Below are 20,030 nucleotides of genomic sequence, written 5' to 3'. Positions count from 1 at the left end.
GCTTACCATCCCATGGGGAATAAAGGTGCTCTGGCTACCCCTTCAAAGAGCCATGTCTTAAGCTTTCCTCTGAAGTTCAGGAGGGTGTGCGTGGTGCACAGATACTTGGGGAGGTCATCCCAGATCTTGGCAGCAAGGTAGAAGGAGCGCCCTCCGCTGCGGCTGCGTTGAACTCCTGGGACTTAAGCAAAGGTGAGAGTTGTTGAATGGAGTCCCCTGGTGGGCTGGTGGAAGGAGAGTCTGTGGTTCATGAGATTGGGTCCGATGTTGTTGAGGGCTTTGTGTGCAATGGTGAAAACCTTAAATTTGCAACTCTTAAGCACAGGCAGCCAGTGGAGACCTCTGAAGCGGGGTGATACAGGTCCGTCTGGGAGGTTCAGGACGAGTCTCGTGCTTTGTTCCAGGTGGGCTGGAGGCGGTAAAGGAGCTGGGTGGAGAGTCGGACATGAAGAGTGTTTCCATAGTGTAGTCTGGTGATGGTGATGATGATGACATGGGTGACCGTCTTTCTGGCTTCGATGAGGATCCAACTGAAAATCTTCCAGAGCACATGGAGGTTGTGGAAGCTGGAGGATGCAACTGCATTTATCTGCTGTTTGAAGGTGAGTTTGCTGCCAGCGATGATGCATAGATTGTGGGTGTGGTCTTTCAGGGTCTGGGGTTGTCTGAGCATGGAGGGCCACCAGGACTCATCCCAAGGGGAGAGGTTGCTTCGGAAAATTATCACCTCTGTCTTGTCTGTGTTCATTTTCAAGTAGTTGGATTTCATCCATTTGGAGACATGTCATGGCATTGCTGAAGTTGTCTCTGTGGGTGGCATGGTCTTTGGAGAGGGAGAGTATAAGTTTGATGTTGTCGGTGTATGAGATGATGTTGAATCTGTGGGTATGTTGTGCCATGGCGGACCACGGCGCGAGCCGAGCATTCGGCTCGGGGCACAGCCACGATCTGTGGTGGCCGGGCATGCGCACCCCTGCTGTACTCTATTTCCTTGCTCGAGGCCCCAAATTGGGCATGGGGCCTCGGCGAGTTGTGGGCGCTGCGTGCCCTCACTATTTCCTTGGACACCTTTCCCCACACCCCTCTTTTAACTGGTGAGCCTATCCTTTTCCCCTTCCTTCTTTTCTCTTTCTTCCTTTCCTCCTGTATTTATGTACTTCTTCAGCTGCCATGTTCTTTCTTCTTTCCAGCATGCCTTCTTTCTCCCTGCATGCTTTAGGAACCTTTTTCAACATGGTGTCTTTTCTCTATATGTTCCTATCATTCGTTCCCAATCCAATATGGTGACTTTCTACTTCCTGTTGGTGATTTCTTGTTCTTGGGTATATAAGGTGAGTGATTCTTGTTTTCCTTGCGCTGCAACACTTCCTTTGGTAGTGATCATCGCTCCTGCTACTTTTTTCGCCAGTTATATTTTTCCTCGCTTGTTCCAGCTTCTTTCAGTATTACTTTTTCTGTTGGAGGACTTATCTTTTTGCTTCTTTTTTGTTCCAGGGAGTTCCTGGTTAGAGGTTTTTCCCTTATGGATTTTTTTCCTCTGGGACTCCTTCTGGAAGGCACAGAATGCTTTTGACGTTCCTCCATCGGCAGCACTGTGGCTACCAGAAAGGGCCGCCCCTACCTGGGTCAAGGTAGAACCTGCAAAAATCAAGAAAAAAACGACGAGTAGCCTGTAACAGGGTATGAACAATCTCGACCAGCGGAATCAAGTAAATGTTGAAAAGGGTGGGGGTGAGTAAGGATTCCAAGGGGGACACCGCATATATTGCTCTTAGGTTTTGAGATGAAAGGTAGGAGGCGGACTCTTTTAGTGCAGCCGGTGAGGAAGGCATAGATCTCTTTGAGTGCATTGCTTAGGATTCTGATGTGGTGGAGTCTGGAGGAGAAGGTGTAGTGGAAGATGGTGTTGAATGCGGCAGAGAGGTTGAGGAGTATCAAGGGCACCTTCTCTACGTGGTCGAGGAGGGACCTCGTAGCTGTGGTTGGAGCGGAAGCCGCATTGGGAGGATTATAGTACATTTATTCTTTACAGGTGTTTGTTGATGTTTTTTTTCCAGGACCTTGGCTGTGAAGGGGAGCTGTGAAATGGCGTGGTAATTTATGAGTTTGCTGTGGTCGGCAGAGGGCTTCTTCAGGAACGGCTTGACCTCTGCTTGCTTCCATGCTTCGGGGATTGTGGCAATCCTGAAGGAGGTGTTGAGGATGGGAGAGAGCATGCTGCAGATTTCCTTCTGGCCCAGGTTGAATATGTAATCTGGGCATGGTTCTTAGGCTGAGTCAAAGTCATGAGGGCTGCTGTCTTCTGGATGGATTTTGGCTTTCGGATGGTGATCAGGTGGCTGAGGGAGTCATCATATAGAGTCAGTAGGTGTTCAATACTGATGGGTTGGGGGTGAAAGGTTCTGTAGATGGCTATGATTTTGTCATGGAACTAGTTGGCTAGAGAGTTGCAGAGGGTCTGTGTGGGTTGGATTGTGTTTTCGGTGGCTGCTGGGCAGGAGAACTCTTGAAGATCTTGAAGAGTTCCTTCATGTGGTTGGTGCTTTCCTTGATGAGGCCCAGTAGTGCAACCTTTTTTGCTTCTCTGAGGCGGATATAATACTTGTTCAGAGCATATTTGAATCTGGTGCATCCTGTGAGGTCCTTGCTACAGCACCACCGACTTTCTAGCCATTTGCATGCTTTCTTTGAGTATGAGTAGTTTGGGAGTGAACCACCTTGCGAGCTTGCTGCTTCTTCTGGAGGTGGAGTTCCTTGCAGAGACAACTTGTTGAAATCATTGAGGATCCATTCGGATAGATTGCAGGCATCTTGTTCGAGGATGGGTTTGCTGGAGTAGAATGAGGTGCTCCATTGGGTCTTTGTGTCTTTTTCCCATCTGCAGAGAGGTAGACTGCTCCGGCCTGTTGGTTATGGCCAAGTGTACCAGGTAGTGGTTGGTCCATGTGAGCTCAGTTGTGTGGGAGAAGTTGATTTTATCACTGGCTGTAAAGATGGGGGTCCAGGCTGTGTCCCGTAGTATGTTTGAGGCTGGTGACTGGGAGAAAGTAGGCTCTTTCTAGTATGGTTACACCCACCTTTGGCCTGTTTGTGAGTGTGTCAGTGTGTTTTTACTGTCTCACTAGGATCCTGCTACCCAGGACCCCAGTGCTCACAGTGAAAACCCTATTTGTCAGTGTGTTTTGCCTGTCTCACTGGGACCCTGCTAGCCAGGACCCCAGTGCTCATAGTTTGTGGCCTATGTGTGCGTTGTCAGTAGTGCTTGACTGTGTCACTGAAATTCTGCTAACCAGAACTCAAATGCTTATCCTCTCTCTGCTTCCAAATTAATCACTATAGTTTAGTGTCTTCATATTCCAATTCCAATTGGCACACTGGACCCCCCTTATAAGTCCCCAGTATATGGTACCTAGGTACCCAGGGCATCGGGGTTCCAGGAGATCCTTATGGGCTGCCGCATTGCTTTTGCCACCCATGTGTATCTCAGACAAACCTTTCTTCAGGACTGCCACTGCAGCCTGCGTGAAATAGTGCACACACTATTTCACAGCCATTTTCACTGCACTTAAGTAACTTATAAGTCACCTATATTTCTGACCTTCAATTACTGAAGTCTAGGTCCAAAGTTACTAAGTGTGAGGGCACCCTTGCACTAGCAAAGGCGCCCCCACTCTGTCCAGGGTCAAATCCCCCCTGATAGGTGCATACCTGGGTAGGTAGACAATCCTCCTCTCTGGGCTATTTAGAGTCTCTCCTGTGGGTTTCTCTTCAGATTCCACATGCAAGACTCCTGCAGGAATCCTCTGCATCCTCTGCTTCGGCTTCTGACCGTCGGCTGAACCGCAGACTGCTCCAGGAATGACTGTAACTGCAACCAAGTATCCAGGCTGACTCATGTGTCCTGCAACTTCATCTCCAGCCAGCATTTGAAATAGTTTCCAAGGTGTGCACGCTCTGAGCACTCCCTGTCTTCACCCTGCACCAGAAGAACCAAAGGAATCTCCCGTGAAGTGACGCTCACTTCCCTGCTCCTGCAGGCACCTTCCAAGATGACGACCGGTTCTCTGGGACTTCTCTCCTGATGACGAGCGTGCTCCCTGGAGCACAGGTGGTGGACTAACTCGACTCAGACTATCCTAAGGTCAAGCTATCCAAATTTGGAGGAGGTAAGTAAGAGCTTGCCTTCCTGGTTTGCGACAGTACCCCTGTGCACTGCGTCATCTCTAGCTCCTTGGGCTTCTGTGCACTTCTTCCAAGAATCCTTTGTGCACAGTGTAGCCCAGGTCCCCAGCACTCATCCTGCGATGTACAACTCGCTGAGTTGTTCTCCGGCGGCGTGGGACCTTCTTTTATTGTGCTGCACCAACCACAATTTGCATCTTCTTTGCCCCCATGTCCTGGGACTCCCTTGGGTGCTGCCTGGTCATCTGTGGGCTCTCTCCAGTGTTGGGAGCCCCCTCTGCCTCCTCAGACTGAGTTGAGGCCCCCCAGGTTCCTCCTGGGTCCAAGCAGCGCCATTTTGCCGGAATCCACGACCTTGCTTGAGCTGAGGCTTGTTGGATGAATCCAGTGACTCAAACAGTCTGCATCCAACACCTCGACGAAGGACATCTCCTGCACCATGCAGGAACCCGCAGCCATCTTTGGTGCTCTCCTGCAGACTTCTTCTAACTGGAGAATCCTCTTTTGCACCATCTTCTAGGTTGGCAGGGGCTCCTGTTCTTCCTGGAATCTTCTGCAACTTCTTAGCTTGATCTCCTCTCTTCACAGATCTTCAGGTCCAGGAATCCACCATTTGTTGCTTGCAGTCTTTCTCTTATCATGAATTGTAGTGTGTCCTGAGGAAACTTGCATTATTTTACTTACCTTTGGTGTTTTCTTACACTCCTAGCGCCCCTCTACACACTACACTTCCCTAGGGGGGAATTCATGATTCGCATTCCACTTTCTTAGTATATGGTTTGTGTTGCCCTTAGGCAATAGTTGACTAAACAACAAAAGTTCTTAGAACCGTAAAAACTTAGCTTGCAAGACACAAAGGTGGTCATTACAACCCTGGCGGTCGGTGTTAAAGTGAAAGTAAAACCACCAACAGGCCGGCGGTAAAAAAAATGGAATTACGACTGTGGCGGAAACCGCCAACATAGACAGCCACTTTAACACTGCGACTGCCAAGGCGGTACAAACAAACACTGCGGCGGTAACCGCCAACAGACAGGCGGAGGACAATGTACCGCCCACAGAATTACAACAGGCCAATCAGCCACCTTTTCCGGGGCGGTTTCACCGCGAACAAAAACACGGCAGAAACAGGACTTGGAAGGGAAAAAGCTCACCTCTACACACCCCACGAGGAACCAGGACGCCATGGAACTGGAACTTCAGATACTCCCAGCCTTTATCTTCCTGCTCCTCTACCAGGAGCACGAACGCCGGTGGCGAAGACCACGGTGAGTACTGCACCTACGACACAGAGGAGGGAAAAAACAGTGACACACACACGCAATACGCAACACCCCCACCCCCACCCTCACCCACTACAACACACACAAATACAGCATGATACATAACAGTTACACCCCCCAACCCCCCCAGAAGAATGCAAGGACAAAAGGAAATTAGTTGAATAATTGTAATATATTCAATTACATAAATCAAAAATATTTAAATATATATACATTTACACTATAAACAATTATATACACCAAGAACACAAGTCCAAGGGATTCCAGCATCATAGTCCGTGGACCACTGGGCCCAAAAGGCGTGGGCGAGGCCCACACTCAATACCCGAACAAGACGGAGAGAACACTGCTGGGGCATCAGATAGAAATAAAACAGGCACCTCAGGGGGAAGGGAAGGGTGGGGGGGCACCTCAGTCGGATGAGTGCACGACGCCAGATCCACAAGGGGGCTCCCCATCCTGGGGAGTGCAAAACCACAGTCTCTCAAGTCTCTACAGTGGGTGGGTTGCCCACTGTTCCATCCTGGGGAGTGCAAAGCCACAGTCTCTCAAGTCTCTACAGTGGGTGGGTTGCCCACTGTTCAATCCTAGGGAGTGCAAAGCCACAGTCTCTCAAGTCTCTTCAGTGGGTGGTTTGCCCACTGTTCAATCTTGGGGAGTGCAAAGCCACAGTCTCTCAAGTGGATAACAGTCTCCACTGGTTCTGGAGGGGGCTTGGTGCCCAGACTGCTTCATTCTGCCAAGGACAGAGGTAGTGGATGCCTTTCTCCACTGGTTCTGGAGGGGGTTTGGTGCCCAGAGTGCTTCATCTTGCCAAGGACAGAGGTAGTGGATGCCTTTCTCCACTGGTTCTGGAAGGGGCTTAGTGCCCAGAGTGCTTCATCCTGCCAAGGACAGAGGTAGTGGATGTAACTCTCCACTGGTTCTGGAAGGGGCTTGGTGCCCTGAGTGCTTCATCCTGCCCGTGGCGGCCTCAGTAGCGTTGTAATCATTGGCGCTCACTGTCCTGCTGTGGTGCTGGTGGTCATGTCCTGGGCAGCGGTGCTGCTGGTGGTGGTCTTGTCCTGGGCAGCGGTACTGCTGGCAGGGGGTCCTGGGCAGCGGGGCTTGTGGCAGTCTTGTCCTGGGCAGCGGTGCTGCTGGTGGCGGTCTTGTCCTGGGCAGCGGTGCTGTAGGCGGCGGGGTCCTGGGCAGCAGGGCTGGTGCGCGGTTTTGTCCTGGGCAGCGATGCTGCTGGCGGCGGGGTCCTGGCCAGCGGGGCTGGTGGCGGTCTTGTCTTGGGCAGGGTTGCCGCTGGTGGGGGTCTTGTCCTGGGCAACAGTGCTGCTGGCGGCGGGGTCCTGGACAGCGGTGCTGGTGGCGGTCTTGTCCTGGGCAGCGGTGCTGCAGGCGGCGGGGTCCTGGCTAGCGGGGCTGGTGGCGGTCTTGTTCGCCGTGCTGATCTTCCCAGGCTTGCCGGTTTTACTGTGCCCCTTCCCCACCTTGGATGGTGTCGCAGCTGTCTCCACACTCCCAACTGTACCCCTGGGAGCGGCTTTGGTGGCTGAATTCTTTCCTCTCTCCAGCCGGGCACTGGCCAACTTTTTATGCTTGACAGGTGGGGGACTGTCCGTGCTCTAGCTCCTTGCCACACTGGCTGCCCTGCTGCATGGTGCACTCCAGAATCCGGTGACTACTGGCACCACTGGTCCCGCCGATGTTGTGGCTGAGGTGCTAGGTTGGGACCTGGAAGTTGGGCACTAGGAGCCTGAAGAGGTAGGGGAGGTGAGGGAAAGAGGTCAAGGTTGGCCAGGAAAAGTTTCTTAGGAACACTGGGACGGGTAGCTGGAGGGGGTTTGGGAGTGGAGGAAGAGGTAGTGGTTGTAGGAGGTGTACGTTGCTGACTTTGGGTGAACGTGCATGGGCTGGAGGCTGTTGTGAAGTGGATGGCTGTTGGGTGGGTGTGTGGCTGCATTTGTGTACCTGGGAGGTGGCCTCACAGACACACTGGGAGAGGACACAGGGGACGTGTGAATGGTAGTGAGGGTGGTGACTGCACGTGAGGGGGGTGTGGTGGTGGGTATGCTGGTGATGGACGTAGTGGCTGAGGACATAGTGCATGCAGGTGTGAGTGGAAACTGGGAGGGAGGAGGGAGACGAGGAGGAGGGGGACACAGTGGAGGCAGTGGATGTTGGTCTGTCTGCATATGTATGATGCTTGCGTGAGTGCCTGTGGGATGTGTGGTGCTTATGTTTGAAAGAGCTTCCCTGGTGTGTTGAGGTGTGTGCATGCTGGTCTGATGGTGTGCTTGAGATAGGCTGAGGTACAGGGGTGTGGGTCTGGGTGGAGGAAGTTTGAGGGGGGAGGCTAGAGACAGGGACAATGGCTGCCATCAGTGCTGAGGCCAGAGTCTGAAAAGCTCGCTGAAGGGCTGCCTGACCAGAGTGAATGCCCTCCAGGTATGTATTGGTTTGCTGCAACTGCCTCTCTACACCCTGGATGGCATTAAAAATGGTTGACTGCCCAACAGTGAGGGACCCGAGGAGGTCAATGGCCTCCTCACTGAGGGCAGCAGGGGTGAATGGGGCAGGGGCTGAGGTGCCTGGGGCGAAGGTGATGCCCACCCTCCTGGGTGGGCGGGCACGGGGCAAACGCTGAGGGGCTGCTGGGAGGGTGGTACTGGTGGCGGCTGTACCTGTAGATGTGGGGGGCACAGATGGGCCCGCCACTGCAAGGGAGCTCCCATCAGAGGAGGAGTCCGTATCGCTGGTGTCAGCTCCTGTCCCCGCCGTGGAGCCTTCCGTCCCACTGGTGAATTCAAACTCCGTAGTGTCGCCCTTCAGGGCCAGCTCCCTCCTACTCCGGTGCCACTGCTCCTCCGCCTGATGATGCTAATGCACACAAGAACAGGGAGACCACAAAAAGGGGGGAAGACAGAAGAAAGACATGTTGAGTGCATGCAATACCGCTACAGTTGGCGGACACGACAGACACAGAAGCACCCTGCACTACGCCGAGCACTTGGAGTCCACTATTCAATCCCAGGGACATGGGTTACAAGGCTATGCCTGATTTCTGCACACACAGATGTCACAGGAGCCTGACTAGGTGTAGTTGGCACTGTACACAGGTGAGGTGGGGTGCCACAGGGCCTGCCTCAAGAAGGGTCCTTGCCTATTAAACGCGCCCTGGCCTAGGGGAACCCACAGCCCACCTCCCCCACCCAGACACCTACAATGCACGCTTAATCAGCAGAATGAGAGTGTACTCACCCACCTGTGTCTGCTGTGATGCCCTCAAGCACCCATCCAGCAGGATCCTGAACATCAGGGGGTCATGGTGCGAAGGGCACCCCTCCGATGTTGGGAGGCCATCCCCAGCTGGGCCTCCGCCGTCTTCTTGCTCCAGCGGCGAATGTCCTCCCATCTTTTCCAGCAGTGGGTGCTCCGTCTGTGGTAGACTCCCAGGGTCCAGACTTCCTTGGCAATGTCACGGCAAATTTCCTTCTTATGGTGGGCGCTGACCTACAGGAATTGTACAGGGGAAAAAGAGAAGTAATTACCATCTGCACCGTCACAGTCATTGGCCTGCATCCCTACCCTTGCCATGACGCACATTCACTCACAGTCGTTTCATGCATGCCTCATTCTCACCCCCCCTATCTTTCATCCACCCCACTCCACACAGGCATTGCCCATACAGCATGCTCACAGTGTGCTTACCTGTTTGTTTGGAGGACCGTAGAGTAGCCTGTACTGGGGGAGGACCCCATCCACAAGTTTCTCCAACTCCTCTGTGCTGAAGGCAGGGGCCCTTTCCCCGGACACACGAGCCATTGTCTCTTCCAGACTGAGGTCACAGCAGCACTTGCAGTGTAGGTCCTCTCCTGTCGAAGATCAGGTATCAAGTGATTGAACAGACAGAAAATTGCGGTCACATCCGCGGCGGTGAGTACCGTCAACACCCGCGTACATCGTCATTGGCTCCTGGGACCCACAGGATCCAATGTTAACTAATGCAGGATTGCGCCGCGGTCTTCGACCGCCTACCGCGACGGTGTACAACGCCAGCGCAGTTACCTCATATCCCCCTGTCCCACTTTACAGGTCAGGCAGCCACCATTTCATGGGCCCACATGGCATTATTTTGGACTGCGTCACACATATCTAGGCCTTGCCTAAACACTCATACAGGGAAATTTCGAATTGCTAATATTTTCAGAGTAAACTATGTTTACGTACCTCAGAGTTGGTTGACTCTCTGCTCGCTGTTCTCCTCCATAGGCACCGTCCACTGGGGCATGTGAGGAGATGGCGGCATCCTCCGCTGTATAGACCGCTGGTGGACCTGTCGACAATGGAGGAGCGACATGTGATCATCACCTAAAGGCTTGATCGTGCCACAATCCAGGAACTTTGTGCCCAGTTGGAGCCAGACCTAGGCCCTCATTACGAGCCTGGCGGTCTGTGACCGCCAGGCTCGCGGTTGGCGGGAGCACCGCCGACAGCCTGGCGGTGCCCCTTAGGGCATTCTGACCGCGGCGCTTTGGCCGCGGTCAGTGCAGGAAAACCGGCGGTCTCCCGCCGGTTTTCCGCTGCCCGTCAGAATCCTTCAAGGCGGCGCAGCATGCTGCGCCGCCTTGGGGATTCTGACACCCCCTACCGCCATCCTGTTCCTGGCGGTTCGCCCGCCAGGAACAGGATGGCGGTAGGGGGTGTCGCGGGGCCCCTGGGGGCCCCTGCAGTGCCCATGCCAATGGCATGGGCACTGCAGGGGCCCCCGTAAGAGGGCCCCGCTTGTATTTCACTGTCTGCATAGCAGACAGTGAAATACGCGACGGGTGCAGTAGCACCCGTCGCACCTTCCCACTCCGCCGGCTCGATTCCGAGCCGGCGTCCTCGTGGGAAGGTTGTTTCCCGCTGGGCTGGCGGGCGGCCTTAAGGCGGCCGCCCGCCTGCCCAGCGGGAAACTCAGAATGCCGGCCGCGGTCTTCAGACCGCGGTGCGGTATTCCTGCGGCGCAACTTTGGCGGGCGGCCTCCGCCGCCCGTCAAAGTTGTAATGAGGGCCCTAATGTCAGCTATCCACCATTCCACAGGAATCCCCCCTCAAGTGCAGGTGCTGTCAGTATTCCATTTCCTAGCAAGTAGGTCTTTTCAAACAACAGTGGGCGTAGCATCAGGGATGTCCCAGCCTATGTTTTCCAACGTGTTGTCCAGAGTGTGCTCTACAGTGAAAGGTGATTTCTATGCCCTGGGATATATCCCCAACATCATAGGTGCCATTGATGGGACACATGTGGCCTTGGTACCCCCCGCAGGAGTGAATAGGTGTACAGAAACCGGAAGAGTTACCATTCCATGAATGTGCAGATGGTGTGTTTGGCAGACCAGTACATCTCCCATGTTAATGCAAAATTCCCTGGCTCAGTGCATGACGCTTACATCCTGCGGAATAGCAGCATCCCTTATGTGATGGGGCAACTCCAGAGGCACGGGGTGTGGCTATTAGGTGAGGACATGGACCCAATACAGTGGGAATAATTGTCTGGGTCTGTGGATGTCCCTATGAGTTAGTGTGTGTCTAACAGTTGTCCCCCGCCATTTTCAGGTGACTCTGGTTACCCCAACCTGTCATGGCTACTAACCCCAGTGAGAAATCCCAGGACAAGGGCAGAGGAATGCTACAATGAGGCACATGGGCGAACTAGGAGGATTATAGAGCGGACCTTCGGCCTCCTGAAGGCCAGGTTCCGGTGCCTCCATATGACAGGTGGTTCCTTATTCTACTCACCAAAGAAGGTATGCCAGATCATCGTGGCCTGCTGTATGCTTCACAACTTTGCTTTGCGACGACTGGTGCCTTTTCTGCAGGAGAATGGTCCAGATGGAGGTCTTGTGGCAGCTGTGGACCCTGTGGACTGTGAAGACGAGGAAGCAGAAGAAGAGGACATCGACAACAGGAACACAGTGATCCTGCAATACTTCCAGTGAGACACAGGTAAGAAGACAACACTGCCTGCTACATCTGATTTTAATCTACTACCTCTCTACTGTCTGTCGTTTTCACCCAGTGTATGGTCACTGAGTTGTCACTTTCCCTTACGATTTCACAGATGTGGGTCCCACTGTGTGACATCTGCTTTGTTTCCTCATGGACTAGAGCTGTGTGACATAGGTATGTTGACATTACATTTGAAAGAGCATTTTGCCACTTTAATTGCTAATACACTATTTCAAAATCACAGACAGACTCCTGATTGTTTTGTGCTTTAAGGGTGTTTATTTAAGTGCTCAATATTGGAGGGGGTAGTAAAATGGTGAGGGGTGATGGTGGAGGAATGTCCATGGCAGAGTCCAGTCTATTAGTCTCACAGGTGCATTGTCCAAAGGGGCATAGGAAGTAGAGCTGGGGCAGTTTAAGGATGGACAGGGTGACAAGGTGGGACAAAAGGATGACAATCAGGGTGGTCTCATTTTTTGGCGGGGTCTTGGCATCGTTCTCTGTCTTTGTCCTGGATCTCAGGGACTGTTTGCGGGGTGGTTCTCCCTCTGCAGGGGGTGGGGTGCTGGTGTGGTGGTCCTGTGGCGGTGCCTCCTGTCCACCAGTGCCAGCGGAGGTGGTGGGCAGTTCATCATCCAGGCTAGTGTCAGGGGCCCCTTGTTGTGCCACAGTGTCCCTCCTGGTGTTGACGAGTTCCTTCAGCACCCCTACAATGGTGCCCAGGGTGGAATTGATGGATTTTAGTTCCTCCCTGAAGCCCAAATACTGTTCCTCCTGCAGCCGCTGGGTCTCCTGAAACTTGGCCAGTACCGTTGCCATCGTCTCCTGGGAATAGTGGTAGGCTCCCATGATGTTGGAGAGGGCCTTGTGGAGAGTGGGTTCCCTGGGCCTGTCCTCCCAGTGTCGCACGGCAGCCCTCCCAGATCCCCTGTGTTCCTGGGCATCTGTCCCCTGAACCATGTGCCCACTGCCCCCTGTTGTTGTTGGGGTGGTGGGTTAGCCTGGGTTCCCTGTAGTGGTGGACACACTGCTGCTTGATGTGTCCTCGGGACAGAGGTATGGTCCCGCTGGGCAGGTGCTGTGCTGGTGTTTCCAGAGGGGGGAAGCTCTGTAGTGGCTTGTGCTACTGTGAGGGGAACCGACTGTCCCGAGGTCCCAGATGGGCCAGGCTGGTCATCTAGATCCAGTTGGACAGAGCTGCTGTCATCACTGTGGGTCTCTTCTGTGGGTGGAGTGGACATATCTGGACCCTCCTGTCCGGTGACGTTGGGTAGGGGTCCTGCAGGGGTGTAAAAGCATGATTATTGCATCTGTGTGTGCCATGGTGTGCAATGGGTGGGTGACCGTGTACCCCAGTGCTTGCATTCCTGTGTAGGACCTTGTGTGATGATGGGTTAGGGGGGTGTATGGGTATGTGCAGTGGCCATGCTTTGGTGACGGGTGTCCATGCTTTGGAGTTGCATGCAGGGCTTGGGTTTGGGATGTGTGGTTTGTGATATTGGGACATGTGTGAGGAGTTGGAGTGATGGGGGTGAGGGCGAGGGTGGGGGTATGTGATGGCATGCAGGTTGGGTGGGGATGAAGTAGTAAAGATTTGACTCATCAGAGTCCATTCCTCCAGCTACTCCTGTGAGGCCCTCAGGATGCAATATAGCCAAGACTTGCTCCTCCCATGTTGTTAGTTGTGGGGGAGGAGGTGGGGGTCCGCTGCCAGTCCTCTGAACCGCAATGTGGTGTCTTGAGACCACGGAATGCACCTTCCCCCTTAGGTCGTTCCACCTCTTCCTGATGTCATCCCTAGTTCGTGGGTGCTGTCCCACTGCGTTGACCCTGTCCACGATTCTTCGCCAAAGCTCCATCTTCCTAGCTATGGAGGTGTGCTGCAACTGTGATCCGAATAGCTGTGGCTCTACCTGGATGATTTCCTCCACCATGACCCTGGGCTCCTGCTCAGAGAACCTGGGGTGTCTTTGCGGTGCCATGGGGTGGTGTGGGTGATGTGTGGGGTGGTGTGTGTTGTGATGTGTGGGGTGATATTTAGAGGTGTGTTGTGTGAGGTGCGTGGATGTTATGTGAGTGATGGTGTTGAGTGCCTGTGGATGCTAGTTTGTAGATGGTGGTGTCTCTCTCTCTGGCCTTCAGTCGCAATTGTGGTCGTGGGGGTTTGTGGGTGATGTGGGTGGGTGTTTTATATTGTATTGGGTGTGTGGGAGTGGTGTGTGTATGTGTATCAGATGTGTGTATTTCGATTTGTCCAATGTGGTAGTGTTTTGTAAATGTGTGTGTATTTTGAGCGCGGGGTGTGTACCGCCAATGGAATACCACAGTTGAAAGACCGCCGAGTGGATTCGTGGGTCTTGATAGTGTGGGCGTATTCCTGTTGGCGTGATGGTGGAAGTTTTGTTATCACCAGTTTATCACTGACCTTTGGTGTGGCGGACTTGTGTGGGTGTCTAGATTTTGGCGGATTCCGGGCTTTGGGTCATAATGACCGTGGCGGAATTCCGCGGCGGTGTGTTGGCGGTCTTCTGCACGGCGGTAACCGGCTTTTACCGCCAATGTTGTAATGACCCCCATAGTGTGACTTGCTGACCAACTCAAATCTGACCGCCTCAATCACAAAAAACAGTTAAATATCATATTCTCCGTGCAGGCAGAAAATGCCTTATTTAATATAAAATCTAGATGCTACAAGCTAGGCGATGAGACAGAGAGACTCCTTGTCCCGTAACTGAAGCAACAAGAACCCAGGTCAGCCATACTGGCAATATATACTTCACTGAAGAAGCTGATTACTGGACACATGGGAATAATTACAAAATCTGCAAAATTCTACTCCCAGTTCTATACTTCTGAAACTGATACTGATGAAAATAGAGAATATGCATTTCTGGACCAACCAATCATTTCTCAACTTGCACTGGAAATAACATCTTGGTCAGCAAGTTTAGGAGGGTAATCTCGACACTGGTACAAACAATTGATTAGTCCTTAAGATGAAAAAATTGGGGTCGAGGTGAATAGATACCGCACCTTCTTCTTCGATTTACGACACTTTTGGTGCACGAGTCATGAGGGCCAACACCCCTAGACCTCAAATAACCAGAAGGCTCATAATATTGAAAGGCACATCCAAGTATCCATTAATGTCCACATAACTATTGTCACATGTCTCAACAAATCACATAATTCAGAAATAAGTTCTTATGAAATCTTTTGTTCTTTATTCATCCACAATGACAATAACTAATCCATAGCCATAGCCAACGCGTTTCATCCTAAAGGACTTCTTCAGGGCTTTTTGTCCGCCTTAGGGCAGAGTTGCCACGCTGCAGGTTCCGCAGGATTACCGGTGCCATCAGTGTCTCTGCATACATCGCAGGGAGTCCTCTGAGAGTGCTGCCTGTTCAACGCCCTCCAGCCCGCAGCAGCTTCTCTCACAGGTGCACCCAGCTCGGCTGATTTGTGAAGACATGTGACAATAGTTTTGTGGACATTAATGGATACTTGGATGTGCTGGCATTTGTTTTGACAATCTTTGAGGTAACTATTTGAAAAGGAAGCACCTTGAATATGTTTGCCTACAAACACCATTCTAGAGCCTCAGGAGCCTGAATGGAGACTGTCACTCTGCTCATATTCATGTGCACTTTCGACCCAGTCTGACAATAAATGATTTATCATGGTGTCCATGTGCAAACATGTCCAAAGTAAGAATTTGAAAGTCAATGCCATGAGACCCAGTAGTTTCAACCGTTTTCTTCCTGGAGGAGTATTTTGTTTCAGTAAGTCCAGAACCTCCATGCTCAGCTTCTGTCTTCTCTCCTGGGTTAGGGCCACCTGTCCTCCATCCGGTCTGAAGTGTGCCCCAATTAAGTGTAAGTGAGGGCATCAGACAAGACTTTTTGTGATTTAGTAAAAATCTGTGATCTTGTACCATTTTGTACACTTGGTGAACTTGAAGAACAGCCTTAGGTCAAGAAGAGTGAGAATGAGCCAGTGATCTACATAAGGGAAAATGTTTATTCCTCTTTTATAAATGACTCCCACTAATGGTGCAATGACCTTAATTAATACCCTGGGTAAAGAGGAAAGGCCAAAGGGAATGATCTGAAATTGGTGGTCCTGGTCCTAAATCTAAAAGACAAACCTGTGACCTGGGATGAACTGGCACATGGAGATAAGCATCTAAAAAATCCAAAAATGCCAGAACATTTCCCTGATTGATGAACGGTAAAAGTTCCAGCAGCATTTTGAATTGTCCATGAGGAATGCAATAATTCATGTTTTTAAGGCCAAGGACTGGCCTGAATTTCACACAATCTTTACCAAACACAGAATAAAATACACCCATTGTCTTCTTTGCTGCAGTGGAACAGGTGAAATCATTCTCTAGAAGAGCAGTTATTGAACTCCCTCCAGCAAAATTTGACCTTTTACTGAATTCATTAGAAGCAAAGTTAATCGGAAAACATATGGACGCAGGGTTTTGAAAACAATCTAGAATTTTTCTCTAATATGTGAAAGGCCATCATATTTTGAAAACAATCTTGAATTTCTTCTCTAATCTATGAAAGACCATTAATCTGAGACAGCTTTCTTCTGTACCTCTACAAAATGAGATATTTAACTTCTCACTTGGAGTTTGTTCCGGTCCATGTAATCAGGATTTTGCAGGAGGTTGAGCTGGACGCAGAATACTGTGACCGGGATTTTTCTGAGGAAGGGATCCTCTTCAAGGTTGGGTCCCCTTTCTTAAAAGACCTGATTTGAGTTGTTTGTATATGGTATTTATTAAGCACATACCTAGCCAAAAGGCAGCAGACCATTGTACACTGTCAAAGGCAAGCTCAAAGTCAGCGAGTAATAGACAGGGCCGCTGGAATTAAGGAGCAAGGGCGCTCCAAATTAGAAGACAAAGTTGACCAAATTATGCAGCAAGAAAAGGCAAGTTATGCGGCATTTTGTTTCTAGTATATAATAATTATTTTGTATTTTACAATTGGTAATACTGTCTGGGTAAACATTTCATAACATTAGTACCAGTTTAACACCTAAATATAGAGATAAACAACTGAACAATGACCTGCTAACCTTTACGAACTGCCTTCCACTACGTGTAAACATGTCACATTTTTAGTAACTTTTGATTGATTTGAGCTGCAAACTATTTTTTGTTAGAATCTGCAGATTATGCAGTGGTTGATGGATTAACCCCTTCTGTGCCCAGGACGTAATGGTTACGTCCTGAGGCACATGGCTCGTGTGCCCAGGACGTAACCATTAAGTCCTGGGCACAGAGCCCAGAGGGAGCGCTAGCGCTCCCTCTGTGGGGTTCCACCCCACCCCCCCAAGGCAGGGATAGAAGGGGAAGCCCTTCCCCTTCCACCCCCGGCCCCCCCACCCCTCCCGTGACGTCAGCGCGCGATCGTGCGCTGACAATCACAGAGGCATCCTCCCATGGCGCTGGAAGCTCAGCTTCCAGCGCACGTGGAGGAGGCCAGAGAGTCTTCAAAGGGAAGGAAGTTAATTACCTTCCCTTTGAAGTCTCTCTGAGCATTTTAGCAGCTGGATTGCAAGCAATCCGGCTGCTAAAACGCCCACTTGACACCAGGGATTTACTTTTTTTAAGGAAATTTGCATGAGGGAGCGCCCCCTTGGGCAAGGGTCGCTCCCAGGGGGGGCATTTTTTTTCAAGGCCTTTTCTGCCCCCCACCTCCCCCCCGGGGGCAGAAACCTCTAGGCACCAGGGATCTTTTTTTGTTTGTTTGTTTTGTTTTTTTTAGAGGTGGGGAGCCACCACTTAGGCAAGGGTCACTCCCCTAGGGGGCAAATTATATTTAGGCCATTTCTGCCCCCTTTGGGGGCAGATTGGCCTATTTTTATGAGGCCAATCTGCCCCCAAGGGGGACAGAAACCACTAGACACCAGGGAGTTTTTTTTTTCTTCGTGAATTTCACGCAAGGGGTGCGACCCCCTAGGCAAGGGTCGTTCCCCTGAGGGACATATTTATTTTAGGCCATTTCTGCCCCCCTGCGGGGCAGATCAGCCTATTTTAATTAGGCCGATCTGCCCCCAAGGGGGGCAGAAACCACTAGACACCGGGGATCTTTTTTTTTGCGCCAATGTCACGCAAGGGGAGCGACCACGTAGGCAAGGGTCGCTCCCCGGGGGTGGGGGGGCAAATTTATTTTAGGCCATTTCTGCCCCCTCTGGGGGCAGAAACCTCTAGGCGCCAGGGCTAATTTTGTGTGTTTTTTTTTGGTTTGTTTTTTTAGAGATGGAGAGCGACCCATTAGGCAAGTGTCGCTCCCCTGGGGGGGGGGCAAATTGTATTTAGACCATTTCTGCCCCCCTTGGGGGCAGATCGGCCGATTTTAGGTCGCGCCAATGTCACGCAAGGGGAGCGACCCCGTATGCAAGGGTCGCTCCCTGGGGGGGGGGTTTGGGGGGGCGTGGGGGCAAATTTATTTTAACCCATTTCTGCCCCCCATGGGGGCAGATCGGCCTATTGTTATTAGGCCGATCTGCCCCCGGGGGGGGGCAAAAAACTCTAGGCGCCAGGGCTAATTTCTTTGTACGTTTTTTTTTTATTCGTTTTTTTAGAGATGGGGAGCAACCCATTAGGCAAGGGTCACTCCCCTGGGGGGCAAATTGTATTTAGACCATTTCTGCCCCCCTTGGGGGCAGATCGGCCGATTTTAGGTCAATCTGACCCCCAAGGGGGGCAGAAACAACTAGGCACCGGGGGACCAAGGGGGGAAGAAACAACTAGGCACCGGGTATCTTTTTTTTTGCACCAATGTCACGCAAGGGGAACGACCGCGTAGGCAAGGGTCGCTCCCCGGGGGGTGGGGGGACAAATTTATTTTAGGCCATTTCTGTCCCCCCCGGGGGCAGATCGGCCTATTGTTATTAGGCCGAGCTACCCCCGGGGGGGCAGAAATCTCTAGGCGCCAGGGCCCATTTTGTTTTATGTTTCTTTTTTGTTTGTTTGTTTTTTTAGAGATAGGGAGCGACCCATTAGGCAAGGGTCGCTCCCCTGGGGGGCAAATTGTATTTAGACCATTTCTGCCCCTCTTGGGGGCAGACCGGCCAATTTTTGTTAGGACAATCTGCCCCCATGGGGTCAGAAACCACTTAGGCACCAGGGATTGGTGTGCGTGTATGCGTGTGTTTTCCTTAGGGAGGCAGCCCCTTGGGTAAGGGTCGCTCCCCATGGGGGCACATTACTGTTGCCCATATCTGCCCCCCATTAGGGGCAGATGGGTCTATTTTTGTAAGGCCATCTGCCCCAAGGGGGGACAGAAAGCCCACCAGAGGCCAGGGAAGTTTTTTTTTCCAAAAATAAGAGGGTGGGGGTATGGCCATACCCCCACCCCAAATAAATGGGGCCAAAGTTGTTCTGCCCACTAGTGGGCAGATGGGGCAATTACCCCTGATCCACACCCAGGGGGGGGCAGAAAGTCTACTAGATGCCAGGGAATTAAAAAAAAACTAAAAATATTGGGGGGGTGGCTACCAACCAGTATGGGCCTGGTTACTCCCCCACCTCAACTGAAGGGGGTAACAGTCTTTCAGCTCTCCCCTCGCACTCTAAAACATCTTACCCCACAGCAAGCAAGAAGACATTTGATTATTTTGGGTTTTAGTTTTACATTTGGGCCATGGAATTGGCTTACTCTCAAAATCGTCCCACTTGGAATGGTGAGGGCTGCACTTTATGGACTTTGGGACGCTGCCATGTTAAGGACAACAATGGCAGGCATCCAAAACGGAAACGAGCATACAAACTCTTCCCCAATGTATTAGGTATGAGATCTACATACGGTTCGAATTGGGGATACCACTGAAAGGCAAGAAATTGATCAGTCAACCGACTGCGGGATGTACAGGAGAGAGATTTGTTTTTTTACATAAGACCAATAGGCCGCTTTCAGAATGGATTTGTGGTTTCTCCCTAGATTCTGTGGATTTTCCCAATAGGATCCAAGCCCCAAAATATGAAACCATTTCGACACATGCCTGAACCATGATGTTGATACAACCTTAGGTCTTCTCAAAAGATAAAGAAGGGAGTCCCTGTATACAGTAAGCTCAGGAGTAGTCCAAATCCTTACCCAGAAAAGCAGGTGTCTCAGGGCTATCAAATCAGCAACACGATTGAACCCGAGATCCAAAAAAAACGGGATCAAGGGTGTACAGCGCGGGCACGCAAGTAAGGCCCTGGTGAAATTATTTTTGCCCACAGATATTTCACTGCCATTGTAAAACCCCCACACCTCATCACCATAGACGGCCACACCCTGCGCCTTGGCCAAATAGATCTTAATGGCCGGAAATACTTTTTTTGTTTCAGAACTTTTATAGAAAGGCAGGACAGCGCCCGCCCTATGCTGAAGAAGTGCTGCACTTTTGATGATCTGATCCTCCCATTGTAGAATATTTGAAATCCTCACCCTCAGATAATCTATTGAATTAACCTTACTTAGAGGGATCCCATCTAAAATAATAGTGCATTTTGTAGTTTGTCCTGGACTAAACACCATTAATTTAGTTTTATTAACATTCAATTCCAGGCCA

The 20,030-nt window shown here is 51.3% G+C and overlaps 1 protein-coding gene across 1 annotated transcript in view; it reads right to left on the bottom strand.

Annotated features, from left to right (window-relative positions):
* Nucleotides 1-1,408: 1,408 nt before the first annotated feature.
* LOC138301739 (mucin-2-like) overlaps nucleotides 1,409-20,030 on the bottom strand; it is a 121,778-nt gene continuing 103,156 nt past the window's right edge. Inside the window, exon 2 of the mRNA XM_069242248.1 lies at nucleotides 1,409-1,638. Coding sequence (XP_069098349.1) covers nucleotides 1,409-1,638 — 230 coding nt within the window. The remainder of the gene's footprint in view (nucleotides 1,639-20,030) is intronic.

The sequence above is a fragment of the Pleurodeles waltl genome, chromosome 6 (assembly GCF_031143425.1).
Source record: "Pleurodeles waltl isolate 20211129_DDA chromosome 6, aPleWal1.hap1.20221129, whole genome shotgun sequence".
In the NCBI taxonomy this organism is placed as follows: Eukaryota; Metazoa; Chordata; class Amphibia; order Caudata; family Salamandridae; genus Pleurodeles; species Pleurodeles waltl.
Note: the sequence above shows the minus strand (reverse complement) of the source record. Positions and strands in the feature narration are given on the sequence as shown.